This window comes from Cucurbita pepo, chromosome 11 (genome assembly GCF_057944985.1).
Source record: "Cucurbita pepo subsp. pepo isolate OVF chromosome 11, ASM5794498v1, whole genome shotgun sequence".
Taxonomy (NCBI): Eukaryota; Viridiplantae; Streptophyta; class Magnoliopsida; order Cucurbitales; family Cucurbitaceae; genus Cucurbita; species Cucurbita pepo.
The window spans coordinates 15,642,257-15,656,069 of NC_141808.1; the positions used below are offsets into that span (position 1 = coordinate 15,642,257).

Below are 13,813 nucleotides of genomic sequence, written 5' to 3' on the forward strand. Positions count from 1 at the left end.
TGTGAGATATCACATCAGTTGTAGAGGAGAACGAAGTATTCCTTATACGGATGTGGAAATCTCTCTCTAACAGACGTGTTTTAGAAGCATAAGACTGACGACTCTTGGATGATGGAAGTCCCACATTGGCTAATTTAGGAAATGATCATGGGTTTATAAGAGAGAAAAACTAACTTCATTGATATGAGGCCTTCGGGGAAAGCCCAAAGCAAAGCCATGAGCGCTTATGCTCAAAGTGGACAATATCATACCATTCTGGAGAGTCACGTAAATATATAATACAAGTGGAACATGCAGCTAGCGACCACTAGTGTTCAAAGAGGGTAGCTGAGAGTTTCTCTTCAAATCGGAAACGAAGGCTAGATGGGGCCGAAGAATTGGATCAATCTTCTCCGTCGATCCAGTCGCCGTGAACATAATCCGACGGCCGACACGCCGAACGGTGGCGCTTATTCTTTCAAAAGATGTCACTACCATCACGCGCTAAATTCTCTTGCTACGCAATTCCCCGTCTTCTTCATGTGCTTGTGCCTATTTAAAGCCTTACTCACCCAAACGAGAGAAACCCATTTGAAATTGCTTGAAATTTCATTCATAGAAAGAGAGAGCCATGAGTCTTGATCTCGAATCGCTCTCGGAGGCTACTTCCGGTGCGATCGGTTCGCTCGTCAGCACCACCATCTTGTACCCGCTTGATACCTGCAAGTCTAAGTACCAAGCCGAGGTTCAAGCCCATGGCCAACAGAAATACAGGTTGCCCACAGCTTCGTATTTGCTTTTCTTGATCTGGATTTTTGTGTATTCCCCTGTTATCTCGACGGTTTCTTCCTTGTTTTGGGAACTTTCTCGTTTTGCTTTCAAATCGTGATCTGGGCTATCATTGCTGCTGTTGTTTCCCTGTTTTTGAAGGAAAATCTATAGTAAATGGACTTAATCCGATCTTAAGATAATTGAAAATCCATCACGTCATTGATCTCATGACTGTTCAGACGTTGTAGTTTCAGTGAATTTCAGGTTGTAAGGCTTGTTCCTTCTCTTTAAGTTTGAATCGAATGATCTAGAGTGTTTGAGCGTTTCTGAAGCGGTTGGTGGGAGTTTTGGGATAATTTGAAAGCATCTGTGGCTAATTCAGCCTGCTTGGAATCTGGAAAAGCCCCTGTTATGTATTTTGCTAGCTCCGTGTTGTAGGCTCGTAGGAATCTTGTGTAACAGTCCAAGCCCACCGTTAGCAGATATTGTCCTCTTTGGGCTTTCCCCTTCGGACTTTCCCTCAAGGTTTTAAAACGTGTCTGCTAGAGAAAGGTTTCCACACCCTTTGGTTCCCCTCTCCAACCGACGTAGGATCTCACAATCTAGAGAAAGGTTTCCACACCCTTTGGTTCCCCTCTCCAACCGACGTAGGATCTCACAATCTACCTCTTTTGAGGACCCAGTGTCCTCGCTGGCACATCGTCCGATGACTGGTTCAGATACCATTTGTAACCGCCCAAGCCCACCGCTAGCAAATATTGTCCTCTTTGGGCTTTTCCTTCCGGGCTTCCCCGCTTCCCCTCAAGGTTTTAAAACGTGTTTACTAGAGAGAGGTTTCCACACCCTTATAAGGAATACTTCGTTTCCCTCTCCAACCGATATAGGATCTCACATCTTGTGAGTTGGATGAGATGGATGAGATGATTAAATTGAAGTATGGATGAAAAAAAAGGCTTGTTTGGGTTCATGGCTTTTAGATCATCAATGAAGTTATGCTTGTGGAAGAACGAATCAATACACAAAACTTGCTATTGATTAACACCTTTGACACAACACAACATAATCACTGCAATGACCTCCTGGTTCAAAATGGTGCTGCTTTTCTGCTAGAAAACTAATTCAATGCCATAAAAACGTTGGATGTTGTTTTCTTTTTGGCATCTCTATTAATTCCATTGGGTTTGGCTTGTGTAGGTATCTTTCAGATGTGTTGTGGGAAGCAATAAAATCAAATCAAGTTCTTTCGCTGTACCAGGGACTGGGAACCAAGAATCTACAATCTTTTGTTTCTCAGTTTTTGTACTTCTATGGGTATAGCTACTTCAAAAGACTATATCTGGCAAAAACTGGGGCTAAATCAATTGGAACAAAAGCAAACCTCTTACTCGCTGCTGCTGCGGGAGCTTGCAATGCCATTTTAACTCAGGTTGAAATATCAAAACTTTAGCTTTCCACTTTTGCAGGCCCTGAATTTGAGTTCTTAGAAGAAAGCATACTATTACTTCAATTGCCAACTTTACGACATCGTAGATTCTTGTTTATGATCCGTAAGACATGTTCTTTTGATGTTGCAATTCCTGAAAATGAGATAAAATCACAAAACAAGGAAAGAAAATCATAGATCTCGACATCTTATACGATGTTTGTTGAGGCTGGCATATCATTGTTTTGGCTACCTAGAAGAGTGAGTAGGAATTGTGTTTGGGATTCTGGTCATTGATTGGGCTTAGTTCTTGTAAAGCAGAATATGGTTTTGGCTTCTTATTCATTCATATGTTATAGTTTCTCAGTTCAGCAGTCCTGCTTGTTAAAAGAGTGGCTTGCTTATTATTGAGTGCAACATCGAGCTGAGAAGTTCGATGAACGTTGTCGGTATATGAAGTTCCAAGCCTCTTCGAGATGAAATATTGAAGTTTAATGGCTTAACTGAAACACATAAAAAATGGTTTTCTTGGTTTTTCATTGTGTAGCCCTTGGATACAGCCTCCTCACGAATGCAGACTAGTGCCTTCGGAAAATCGAAAGGGCTTTTCCAGACCGTGACAGAGGGCAGTTGGAGTGATGCATTTGATGGTCTTGGAATTTCATTGCTGCTGACTTCAAACCCTGCCATTCAGGTACTTCTCCTGTCCATGCTAATTTTTTCAGCCATCCATTTGTTTGTACCCGGTGAGACTGAGATCATTAGTGGTCAGTGAGATTCCACATCGATTGGAGAGGAGAACGAAGCATTCTTTATAAGAGTGTGGAAACCTTTTCCTAGTAGACGCGTTTTAAAAACCTTGAGGGGAAGCCCAAAGAGGACAATACCTGCTAGCGGTGGGGTTGGGCTGTTACAGTTGATTTTAGAGCTAGACACCAGACGATATTGCCAGCGAGGAGGCTGAGTGCCGAAGGGGGTGGACATGAGGTGGTGTGCAAGGACGTTGGACATCGAATGGAGAAGGAAACGAGTGCTAGTGAGAACGCTGGGTCTTGAAGAGGGGTGGATTGTGAGATCCCACAACGATTGGGGAGAACGAAACACTTTTTTGTAAGGGTGTGGAAACCTCTCCCTAGCAGGCACGTTTTAAAAACTTTGAGGGGGAAGCTCGAAAGGAAAAATCCAAAGAAAACAATACCGTTCAATCCAGCCAATTTATCTTCTTCTAAACATTCCTTTTTGTGGCTGCACTCTGGATTTAACACAACAACTATGATTTTACTTCAGTACACAGTGTTTGATCAGCTAAAGCAGAACATCCTCAGAGGAAAGCAGAACAAAACAGAACAAGGTTCATCTCCAGTAGTCCTTTCTGCTTTTACAGCCTTTGTAATAGGTGCAATTTCAAAAAGCATTGCCACCGTTTTGACATATCCTGCAATCAGGTGCACTATATTTCTTTCACATCCTTATCCTTCTCACACTGGCATGTTGAAACACTAAAGATTTTTCTCCGCACGCAGGTGTAAGGTGATGATCCAAGCTGCACACGACAATGAAACAAAAGAACATCGTCCAAACGTCCGCCGAACAGTTCCGGGTGTTGTCCATTCTATATGGAGAAAAGAAGGGATACTAGGATTTTTCAAGGGATTGCAAGCACAGATCTTGAAAACGGTACTTAGTTCAGCTCTGCTTTTGATGATAAAAGAGAAGATCACTTCAAGTGCATGGGTTTTAATACTTGCAACCAGAAGGTATCTATTTCTTACTAAGCCTAGACTAAAGAGTAGCTGAAGGTGTCAATAAAGGCCAAAAACCTGTGAAGAAGAAGAAGGAGAAGAAGCAATAACATGGAAACAATGCAATCTTGTTGGTTTTTACCAGAAGAAATTAATATATCCTCTGTGGAGAGTTCCATATTTTAGGTTGAAATGCAGGAGTTTTTGTTAGAGGGTTCTGTTCAATAATAGCATGACCATAGGTAATGCCATAAATTTTGTACGCAATTACTCTTTGTAACATAGTTTGTAACCCTACCATTTCAACAATCAACAATCAAGCTCTTATTAATAGACTTGATCATGTGCAAGAGTTGTTAATCGACTAATATGTTTAGTAATGAAATGCTACACTACACATGAAAGATTTTCAGAGCATACCCATTCATCTGAGGCGTTGCAGCAGTAAGACAATATCTTGGTGCAAACTGTTAAAACAATGGGAAAAATGGAATCAATTACCTTCACAAACTAAAAATACCACAATGGTTCTGGAAAAAACCTATATATACAGTGTACAAACCTCACTCTGATTCTGGGATTCTGAACTAGAAATATCACATCTAAACAAGAACCAGAAGGAATAAAAGGAAATTTCTATCTATCAATGCGGTGCTCTGAATCCATCCAGTTCTGGGCACCATATGATACAAATATCAAACATCTTCAATTGCTATGTAGCGGCTGTTCTAAAGAATGGTTCCCAAGAGACCCAGATGGATTTATTTGGATCTTCTTGAAAGGCCAGAAAGTATTCTCCTTTCTTACTTTCATCTCAAGAAGTGAAATTATCTAGTGTTTCCTATTAAACATCGACACGGACAAGCATCTGGGACGAAAGCTGACGAAACCTTGTTTGGAGAAAATAGCAACAGCCACATCATCCAGACAATCATACAAATCAACTCAACCCTCTTATCACCTATTATTTGGGTGCTGAATGAATGGAGGATCGCGGTCTATTAGATTTGCCCACAAGTTTGCAAGCTTCAAAAAGTAGCTCTCCCCATCCCAGACCACCAAATCCAAGCCTAATGCCAAATCAAAATATCAGGAAGATGGAACTGTAAAAATGATTTTTACATAGGGCATAAAGAAGATAGAAATGGAAATAGTATTAGATTGACAGAATTCTATGTTTTTTTTTTCTTACTGAAATCCCAGCAAATCCATAAAATCTAGTGCTAAGTAAATTTTGAGTTCATGCACAACACTAAGGTGGAATCAAGGTGTCGATATCAACAGAAATCTAGAGGTCTCAATTGTAAGGTGTAATTGGAAATTTGGAATCTTGTTAGCTCTTTGGGGATCATTTGGTATATACTCTTGCATTTCGTTTGTAATTGTCCATTTTTTTCTTTTCATTTCTATTTCTATATATATTCAAGCACATTGGAGTAGGTTCTTTGTAGGCTCATTCATCAGTGGGTGGGTTGATAACTCATCTCTCCTTCTTTTGTAATCTTTGGTTCTATTAAAGTTCGATTTCCGAGTTCGAAAAAAGAGAGTATAATGGAATCGTGGATACCTGGAATTGATTCAGCATTTATGAGTGATAGATTACAAGTAGGCTGTTGTCCGAAGAGAACATGCTTTCTCAGACCCCATTCATCAAGATTCTGAATAAAATTGATAGAATCCAATAATGCCTTGCAATCAATAGGACCATCAGTCTTGCAGAGAGCCTCAACGAGTCCTGAACTCGTCCAAATATTGGAGCACTCATTTAGAAGAGAAATCAAGCCACTGGGATCAACCTGACCCAACAGTATCCATGGCTTGTAAAGTATAATTGAGGCTCTAAGCACTTGAACTACCCTATAAATCTCTCCAAGGGCGCAGATATACCGTTTTCCTGAAACAATGACAGATTAAGAACTGGTCAGCTAACTTGCAACTTGCAATATTATCCATAGAGCTAAATGATGCAGTCAGTACCTTGAGGTTCAGATAATATGCAACTTTCAACATTTCTCTGTATGGATTCGTTCCAAATCGAAGCACCATGTTTTAGTTCTTGAAAGCAAATAAACATCATTTTGTTCCATATGGAAACATAATTAGGTTGCTTCTCCACTGACACAAGTTTGAGAATCTTCAGAGTTGACACAACGTGTTTCGAGAGCTCAACAGCTGATGTCAAATCATTTTCTGCCTATCCATAGAACAAGTAATGTCAAGTAATATCCATAACCAAGGACAAAAAATATTCAAACAGTTAGCTTCTGAAGCCAAAAGAATTACTGTAGTGCATAAGAGTGTAATTTAGACATGTACTTAAAAAATACAAAAAATATTCCATAAAATTCAAAACTCTAGAAAATATACCAGAGTAGAACACCCTTATTCACTGCATCAATCAAGACAATCCTAAATCATTTGTAATTAAAAAAGGCATTCATGCTTGAAACAGAAGGAATTAAACAAAAATTTGGGTTTGTGCATTCAACAGTTAGGAAATGGCGAGTGATTCTGGAACATGAACACTAGGAAATTCAAATTTCTAAAAGATAATAATTAGCGTTTGTTTCCGTCAAAAAGAAATATGTATCATCCTAATGCAAGATAGTCTTACCAATGGTAACCTTTCCGACAACTGGAATTCTTCATCCAGAATATGAAACCTTGGATCCCGCAACATTTCAAAGATTTCACTGAAATCATTTTTTGGAAGGAAAACATCTGATGAGAAGTTATCAGTCGTGAAGTTCTCTTGGGACAGTTCGGCACTGAAATTCTGAAGGAAGAAATAAGAAAATTATGTACAGGAGTTCACGGAAAAATACCACACATTCCATATGAAAGACATGGATTGTCATCTCATAGCAATTATGTTTCATAATGATTATGAAAAGAGATGCATATACATAAGGTAAACAACAAGTTTTAACAATTAGTGTTTAGTGTTTACACAAACAATCAAAAAAAGTATACATCACTGCTTAAAATTGAAGAGATGATAATAAAAGAAAAGCCAGTAAGAAAGAAGCAAGCATGGTTACAAACCCGAATTTCTTCACAAATGGCTCTTAATTTTGCACTTTCACCAGAAAGAGAGGTATTACTTTGGGCATTCTATCAAGGAAGAAAATTTAAATTAAAATTAAACAACGTTAATAACACATATCGTGGAAGGATATATTCATAAGATTACCGACCTCTAAATTCCCAAGAAGGCCGTGAACAACATGGTTCAAAACAAGATTTAACTTGTGATAAAAATCCATGTAACAATCAAACTGTAGCTTAGTAGATGACGGCTTGGGTAAATCTCCAAGAATGGTAACGTAAGTTTGATCGGTCACGTTAACATTCGGTGATGCATCCTTGAATTCACAGGAATCATCATCATCATCATTGCCTAAATCGGAATGTGACATCCTTGATGATAAATTTATTCCATTTTCATTTTCTTCAGGGGAATAATTGATGGAACCATTTTTCTCAGCTTGATTATATAGACTTGATATCATGTCATTGATAGATACATTAGAACCAGGATTCTTGTTATCACGTCCTTCACTGGTGACAGATATAAAGGTAGAAGCATCTTGATTCATTGTAAAATCATCCGCAGTTTCCAGCTCTTCATCTTCAAGAATTGACAAGGGCAAGGCCTTCCGGTGACTGGACAATAACTCTGAATTCCTCTGAAAGAAAAAAATTAGAAAGAAGCAATCATTACAACCCAAAGCACAATATTTCTATAGAAACAAAAGAAGCACGGAAAGTTCAAGGTTGACAAGATATAAAGTAGAATATACAGTACAACATGCACAGAAGGTCAGGTGCACAAAACTAGAACAAAAATAGTTAGATAATCCATATTCATAGTATTTACAATTATAAGGTTTGGGGAATCGACCCTGACCCTGACACCAATATAAGAGGAAAGGTAAAAATTTCAAATTATTGGAAACTTTGCCATCTAGAACACAGGAAAAAATTGAAGCAACTCCATAAAAATTTATCACACATCAGGAGATATGAGCAACCACCTGACTACTATAGCTAAAATCAAAAGCAGGAGCTTCAAGACCAGCCACAGATTCAACTGGCTCTTCCTACAGCCAAATAAGATGTGGAACATCAATTTCAAATACAGAGAAAATGGAACTTAAATATCATGAATTCACAGACTTAAAAAAAAAAAAAAAACCTTATTGTTTGATCCAGAATCTGAAAGTGCAGACTTGAAATCCCAAATATTCTCACTGAAATCATCATTCTCGTTAGCTAGAGAAGTGTTTAAATCTCTCCCAGTATCATGGAAGTTGCCATCCTGGTTTCCATTCAAAAGATTATTGTCTTCTTTCCCCCAATTCAGGTTGAAACTTAAGTCAAAATTTTGTTGTTCATTAGATTTGTCAGAAATCCCAGGAGCGAACAAAGAAACATCGACACTACCATTTGGAACAAGCACCTCTACACCATTAGGAGGAGGCATGATGACAGGCTTCAACTCTTCCTACAATGAAAATAAAAGTTGTAGCATGATCCAACTTATTAAATATCTTAAACTTCTCAATATAATGCTAAAAAAATTCATACCAACTCACCAACTTATAGTCTGATGCATCAGAAAAAGCATCCTTGAAATCCCAAACATGTCCATCACCATTGGCATTCCGATCAATAGGAGAAGGATTTAAGCCATAATCTAGATCATTCTGACCATTTTTATTTTGCGAGTTTGATACGACACCATGTTGGACCACAGGGCTTGCATCAAGATTAAATCCGTTGTCCCATTCATCTATGTTGTTAACAGCTCCATTTGATTTTACAATTAAATCTCCATGGTTATGTCCATTGATTGCAAACTCAAATGCCCGTGCTACTCCATCAAAAGCTTCTTGTCTTGTTGTGTCAACCTTCAGATTATAGAATGTCAATCTTAAAGTATCATCTCTTATACACATAGCAGTTCATACACATTATTTTAAAAGGCTCGAATAACCAATCAAGCACAACACTAGGAATCTCCAGTATAAGTTGGAAGTAATGCACAAACCGAGAATAGCTAGTAGTTAACAGAAATCTATAAATTTCTCAGCATGTTCCAGGTACCTTGAACAATAAAGAGTTGGTAATTGTGAAGTATATAAAACAATAATACCCGCCTGAATTGCACCTTGAATTTGCATTGGAGGCCCTATGTTCAAATGAAATAGTTCAAAAACCAGTTCTTCCTGGTATGGTTATGAAAATGAGTAGCTCCTATTGTTATTTTGAAATTAATAAAATGAACAACAACAAAACTCTGAACTCCTATCTAATCTTTGAACTTTGTTTTGTTAGCTTCTACTTCTAATATATTGGAACTCTAAGAAACTAGTACTTGCACTCCAATTCATTGGAGCTCCAAGAAATTTGAAAACGAAACCAATTTATGAAGTCTAATTTCAACTTCCCCTGTTCGTTTACCTTGGCTTTCTGAGCATCACCCGTTGGCGTAGCTGACTCTGCAGCCTTAAATTCCCAGCCATCAAAATCGGCCACCTCCTCCCCGTCATCCTCATTGCTCTCACCGACGTTTGTCAAGTCAGAATGGAACCCATTAGACTTCACTCCATTAGCTTCAAAACCTCTAAAATCGCTTTCGAAATTGGTCTGGCTAGCATAAGAATGTACCCCATTGACATTCAAATTGGAGTCGCTAGATTTAAAATCCAACGAAGTACTGAAGTTCAAAGAATCGAATTCCATGTTCGATTTCAATGGACTTCCCACTTTGATCTGCTGATTTGGACTATACAAATTCGCTATCAAATCATCAATCTGAACCCCAACACCCAAACCCCCTCCCTTCTTCGCCGAACCACTCTCTTTCCCAACAGACGAAATTTCTCCAAACCCAACACTAGAACCAACTACACCGGATCCAAACTCCTCTTCCTCTTCCTCCTCCCCAAAAATGGAAAGCGGAATAGCCCCCTGAGACTTCGCCCAGTGAATCTTCGGGGACATGTCGGCGGAGGTGTTTGAATTGGGAGAAGGCCGGGCACAGGAGAGTCCACCGGAGAGATCGAAACCATCGCCGATCTGAGAGGAATGGTCGACGAAATCGCCCCAATCGTCATCATCCTCCACCATAGCGAAGAGTCTCTCTATCCCTGTGTTCTCCTCTGCGGCCGGTTCTCACCGTCGGCGTCGGTAGAATTGAGATTCAAGGCTCTGATGCTCTGCAAATGCGCGCGCCGCGCATCTTAGCCGGAACATACAGAGTGTATCCAACTGGTCTCTGTTATTTGGACTCATTATATTAAATTATAATTTTTTTTCTCCTATTAGTCGCTCCATTTTATAGGTTATTTATTAAAAAATAAAAAATAAAAAAATATTGTTTTATTATTTAATAATAATAATAATCTTTTGGTCTATAAAATAACTATTCACCCTATAAAAAAAAATTGATAAATTTTACTATAAATAATTTAGAATTTATACAAATTTTTATAATTTAAATATTTTTATTCTTTAAAAATAAGGTAAAATATTTTTAAAGATAAACCCGCCAATTAAAATGCATGCGTACATGATGTCGTAGTTTAAAAATCTCCACGCTAGTTTTAGTCCAAGTGGAGTTTTTTGAGTTTTATGTCCTAAAACTCATTATTAGTAAACAAAAACATATTCTATTTTCAATAAAATTATTATTGATGTTGTTATTGAATAAAGTGAATTTTAGGACCATTAATCTAAATCCAATAAACTAAGAACACTCTCACTATAGTATGATTACTTGATCTATCATACTTGAACTCTAGATCAAGTATATAGTTAAAATGATTTATAGTATAGGGATAAGGCTGAGTATCTTATCCTGGGGACACTATGGATACGACCCATTTTATATATGATATGATCACTAAATTGTACATGTGGAGACAGGTAAGTGGGGACGTCCTATGTAACACATGTGAGTGAGGCCCACTTTGTATATGATCATTACATTATATGATATGATCACTAAATTGTACTGTGAGTAGGGGACGTCCTATGCAACACATGTGAGTGGAGGTGTCCTATGCAATGAGTATTGCATAAGATCGGACCATAAAAAAAATCACGAATCGAATTATTAAATCATATGAACACGTAACGAATCTGTGCTCCGACGCACTTCAAATTCAACTAAACTTTGGTCTTTCAACGAAAAGAGGTATAACAACCCGAACTTATGGCTCGCAGATATTGTCCACTTTAATTCGTGGCTAGAAAAAAAGTTTCCAAACCCTTATAATGCTTCGTTCCCTACAAAGGAATGTCCGAGCGTCATGGTTCGTCCTATTAGGTTATTTCCTTTTGGTGTTTAAAAAAAATAATGAAACACTCCAAAAGTATAAAACCTACGCACATGTACATGGTCCTACAAGCGCTGAACCATCAAAACTGTCCCATTAAAATGATATGATACGACGTCGTTCAAACACATTCCAACCTATAAAAGCAAACGAAACTACAAACTTTGGCGCCAAAATCTAAACTCCTTTTCTATAATCTCACGAAATCCCCAATCATAAGACCTAACAGAGCCAACGCCACGCATCCCCAAACCGAAGCCACCAATGACTCCGTTCCCGATCCTTCAAAGCTCCCGCCGGATGCTCCGGTCGTCAGAACCACCACCATCCAGTCGTCCTCCGAGCCGACACCGGCGCCGACGAACCTCGAATCGTTCAAATACTTCGCGTACTGCGAGTGCGTGTAGTTCGCGAGCAGAAGAGTCTGGACCAGCTTTGGCACGCATACTGGCATCACGATGGCGTCCGTGGTGCTGTTGATGTCCACCTTGCATTTCTCGGCGTAATCCATAAACTTCGTGATCTGCGACGGGCGGCTTGGCACCACGTTTGATTTGGCGGTGGTGACAGCGCAGGGTTGGTCTTTGTTGTCGTCCGCGATCTCCTCAGCAATACAATCGGCTTTTGCGTTCTTTGCGAGCGGTGGGAGGTTCTGTGCTTGTCGGTAGCTGTTTAGGCCTTGGAGAAGGTTGTCTTCTTCATCTGCAATCAGGTGATTGGTATTTTTCTTTTTTACACAACTAATGAGGTGCCTTCGATTTCTTATTTGTCTAATTACTTCACTCTCTTAAAAATTGGTGATGATAAATTTACTCGAGGTAAGAATTAACAAAAATAAAAATAAAAATAAAAAAAGAAAGTGCAAAAGATCTGGTAAGGCATGGGAAGTATGGGAATTCCTTGGAATAAAATGCTAATTATATGCATAATTCAACTCTAGTCATGATCAGATTTTAAGAAAACAGTTTCTTTAAATCAGATATGATTTAAAATTAAAAAAGGAAACAATTATCTAGGCACGTTTCTACAATGTTCATACAAATTTACAACAATCTGTTAATTAAACTGTCCTGCTTAGAAATTTGGGTTACACAAAGCTATTGGATAATATACCACAAAAATCCTATTCTTGTCTTTTTTAACAAGATCAAATCCACCTCCTAGGCATGTTGTAATATTCTAAGAAATCTTCCTAAACTAAGAAATCCTTCAAGTTCAAATCCACCTCCTAGGTATGGTGTTTTTTTTAGAGGTTCAAAGCCACCTCCTGGTGTTGTGTAATATTCTAATAAATCTTCCTACATTAAGATTTTGTTTCTTTTTTCTTTTCAATTTAGTTCTTAATATACATATTTTAGTCATATCTGCCTTCAATTTTTCTCTCAAATGAAGCTGATTCTCCTAGAACGCTAGCTTAGGTGTTGAATCAGAGGCTGATTCACCTAGAACGCTAGCTTAGGTGTTGAATCAGAGGCTGATTCTCCTAGAACGCTAGCTTAGGAGTTGGGATTCAACTATATCGATGATGGAAGGATAATTGATACCACATAGCCGCTTTAAATTTGAACTGTCCTCTTATCTTCAATCGAAAAAAAAAAAGGAACCAAATGTGTACATGGGGGATATAAACAACCAAATAGCTCAAGTGGGGGTTGTTTTTAAGTTAAAAAGAATTAAAGAAGTGAGAGATTCTACCCATCGATTTTGATATCATACTCATCCATAGACTTACCCTCGGATTTGTCCCTTTCCCTCCCATTAGGAAAAAAAAAAAAAAATCGAAACATGTATATGGGTGGGGTAAAGAACAACCCAAAGATTACGAGGGAAATTTTTTTAGGTTAAAGTACCAATTTTGGTCCCCTGTTCTTTGAATTAGACTTCACGGTAGAGGTATGTAGTTTCAAATATACATGCAAAGCACAGAAACAACTGGAAAAGAAGAAGCAGGGGGAGAGAGAGAGAGAGAGAGAGAGAGAGAGAGAGAGAGGGAGCGAGAGAGAGATTACCTTTGGAGAGAACAGGAGAGGAGAATAGGAGGAAGGCAATGGCGAAAACGCCAAAGATGGAAAAGGAAGAAGAAGAAGACATTATGTTGAAGTGGATGAATGAAGAGTTGGAGGGTGTGGGGAATTATTATTATTTATAAAAGAAAAGAGAGTGTAGATAGGGTTGGTGTTTTGTTGTGGCCATTCCAGGTGCCCTTTTGGAAGAGCAATTTTGACAGCCTAAAAAGACACGTTTCTTCTTCCAACCTCTTCCACCTGCCCCTCTTCCCATGCATCTCCATCCCAATTTTCGCACCTCCTTCCCCTCTCTCCTGCTTTTGTATTTAACACTTATCCAATCTTTAACAATGTCAAATAGGATCAAAGTATTTATCTTTAGATTTTGAGTATTGTTTCATGTTATATTCTTAGATTTTGAGTGTGGTTTCAATTTGATGTTAGATTTCAAAATATTACACGATTTTTGTTTGATCTTAAGCCTTAGATTTTGAGTATTATTTCTGTTTGATCTTTAAATTTCAAAATATTATTTTTATTTTCTGT

General features: G+C 38.3%; 3 protein-coding genes across 4 annotated transcripts; 1 reads left to right on the forward strand and 2 right to left on the reverse strand.

Moving 5' to 3' along the window:
* Positions 1-339: 339 nt before the first annotated feature.
* On the forward strand, positions 340-4,250 carry LOC111804805 (peroxisomal adenine nucleotide carrier 1). Its single transcript, XM_023689599.2, has 5 exons — positions 340-753; positions 1,945-2,176; positions 2,721-2,867; positions 3,461-3,618; positions 3,697-4,250. Exons 1-5 carry the CDS (start codon positions 611-613, stop codon positions 3,968-3,970), a joined length of 954 nt encoding a protein of 317 aa, XP_023545367.1. The 5' UTR covers positions 340-610; the 3' UTR covers positions 3,971-4,250.
* Positions 4,245-10,214, reverse strand: LOC111804804 (uncharacterized). 2 transcript variants are annotated; one of them, XM_087128743.1, is made up of 10 exons: positions 9,382-10,214; positions 8,514-8,828; positions 8,114-8,422; positions 7,953-8,018; positions 7,113-7,604; positions 6,961-7,029; positions 6,530-6,691; positions 5,893-6,109; positions 5,483-5,809; positions 4,245-4,382 (listed from the first exon to the last, which is right to left on the reverse strand). In XM_087128743.1, exons 1-10 carry the CDS (start codon positions 10,048-10,050, stop codon positions 4,303-4,305), a joined length of 2,706 nt encoding a protein of 901 aa, XP_086984869.1. In that variant the 5' UTR covers positions 10,051-10,214; the 3' UTR covers positions 4,245-4,302. The 2 variants fall into 2 exon arrangements, with proteins under 2 accessions (XP_086984869.1, XP_086984868.1); XM_087128742.1 differs by lacking the exon at positions 4,245-4,382 and adding an exon at positions 4,386-4,985.
* A 1,103-nt stretch (positions 10,215-11,317) lies between these two features.
* Positions 11,318-13,425, reverse strand: LOC111804813 (Glycoprotein membrane precursor GPI-anchored). Its single transcript, XM_087128119.1, has 2 exons — positions 13,271-13,425; positions 11,318-11,963 (listed from the first exon to the last, which is right to left on the reverse strand). The coding sequence occupies exons 1-2, from the start codon at positions 13,350-13,352 to the stop codon at positions 11,452-11,454; spliced, it is 594 nt and encodes a 197-aa protein (XP_086984245.1). The 5' UTR covers positions 13,353-13,425; the 3' UTR covers positions 11,318-11,451.
* Between the last annotated feature and the right edge of the window lie 388 nt (positions 13,426-13,813).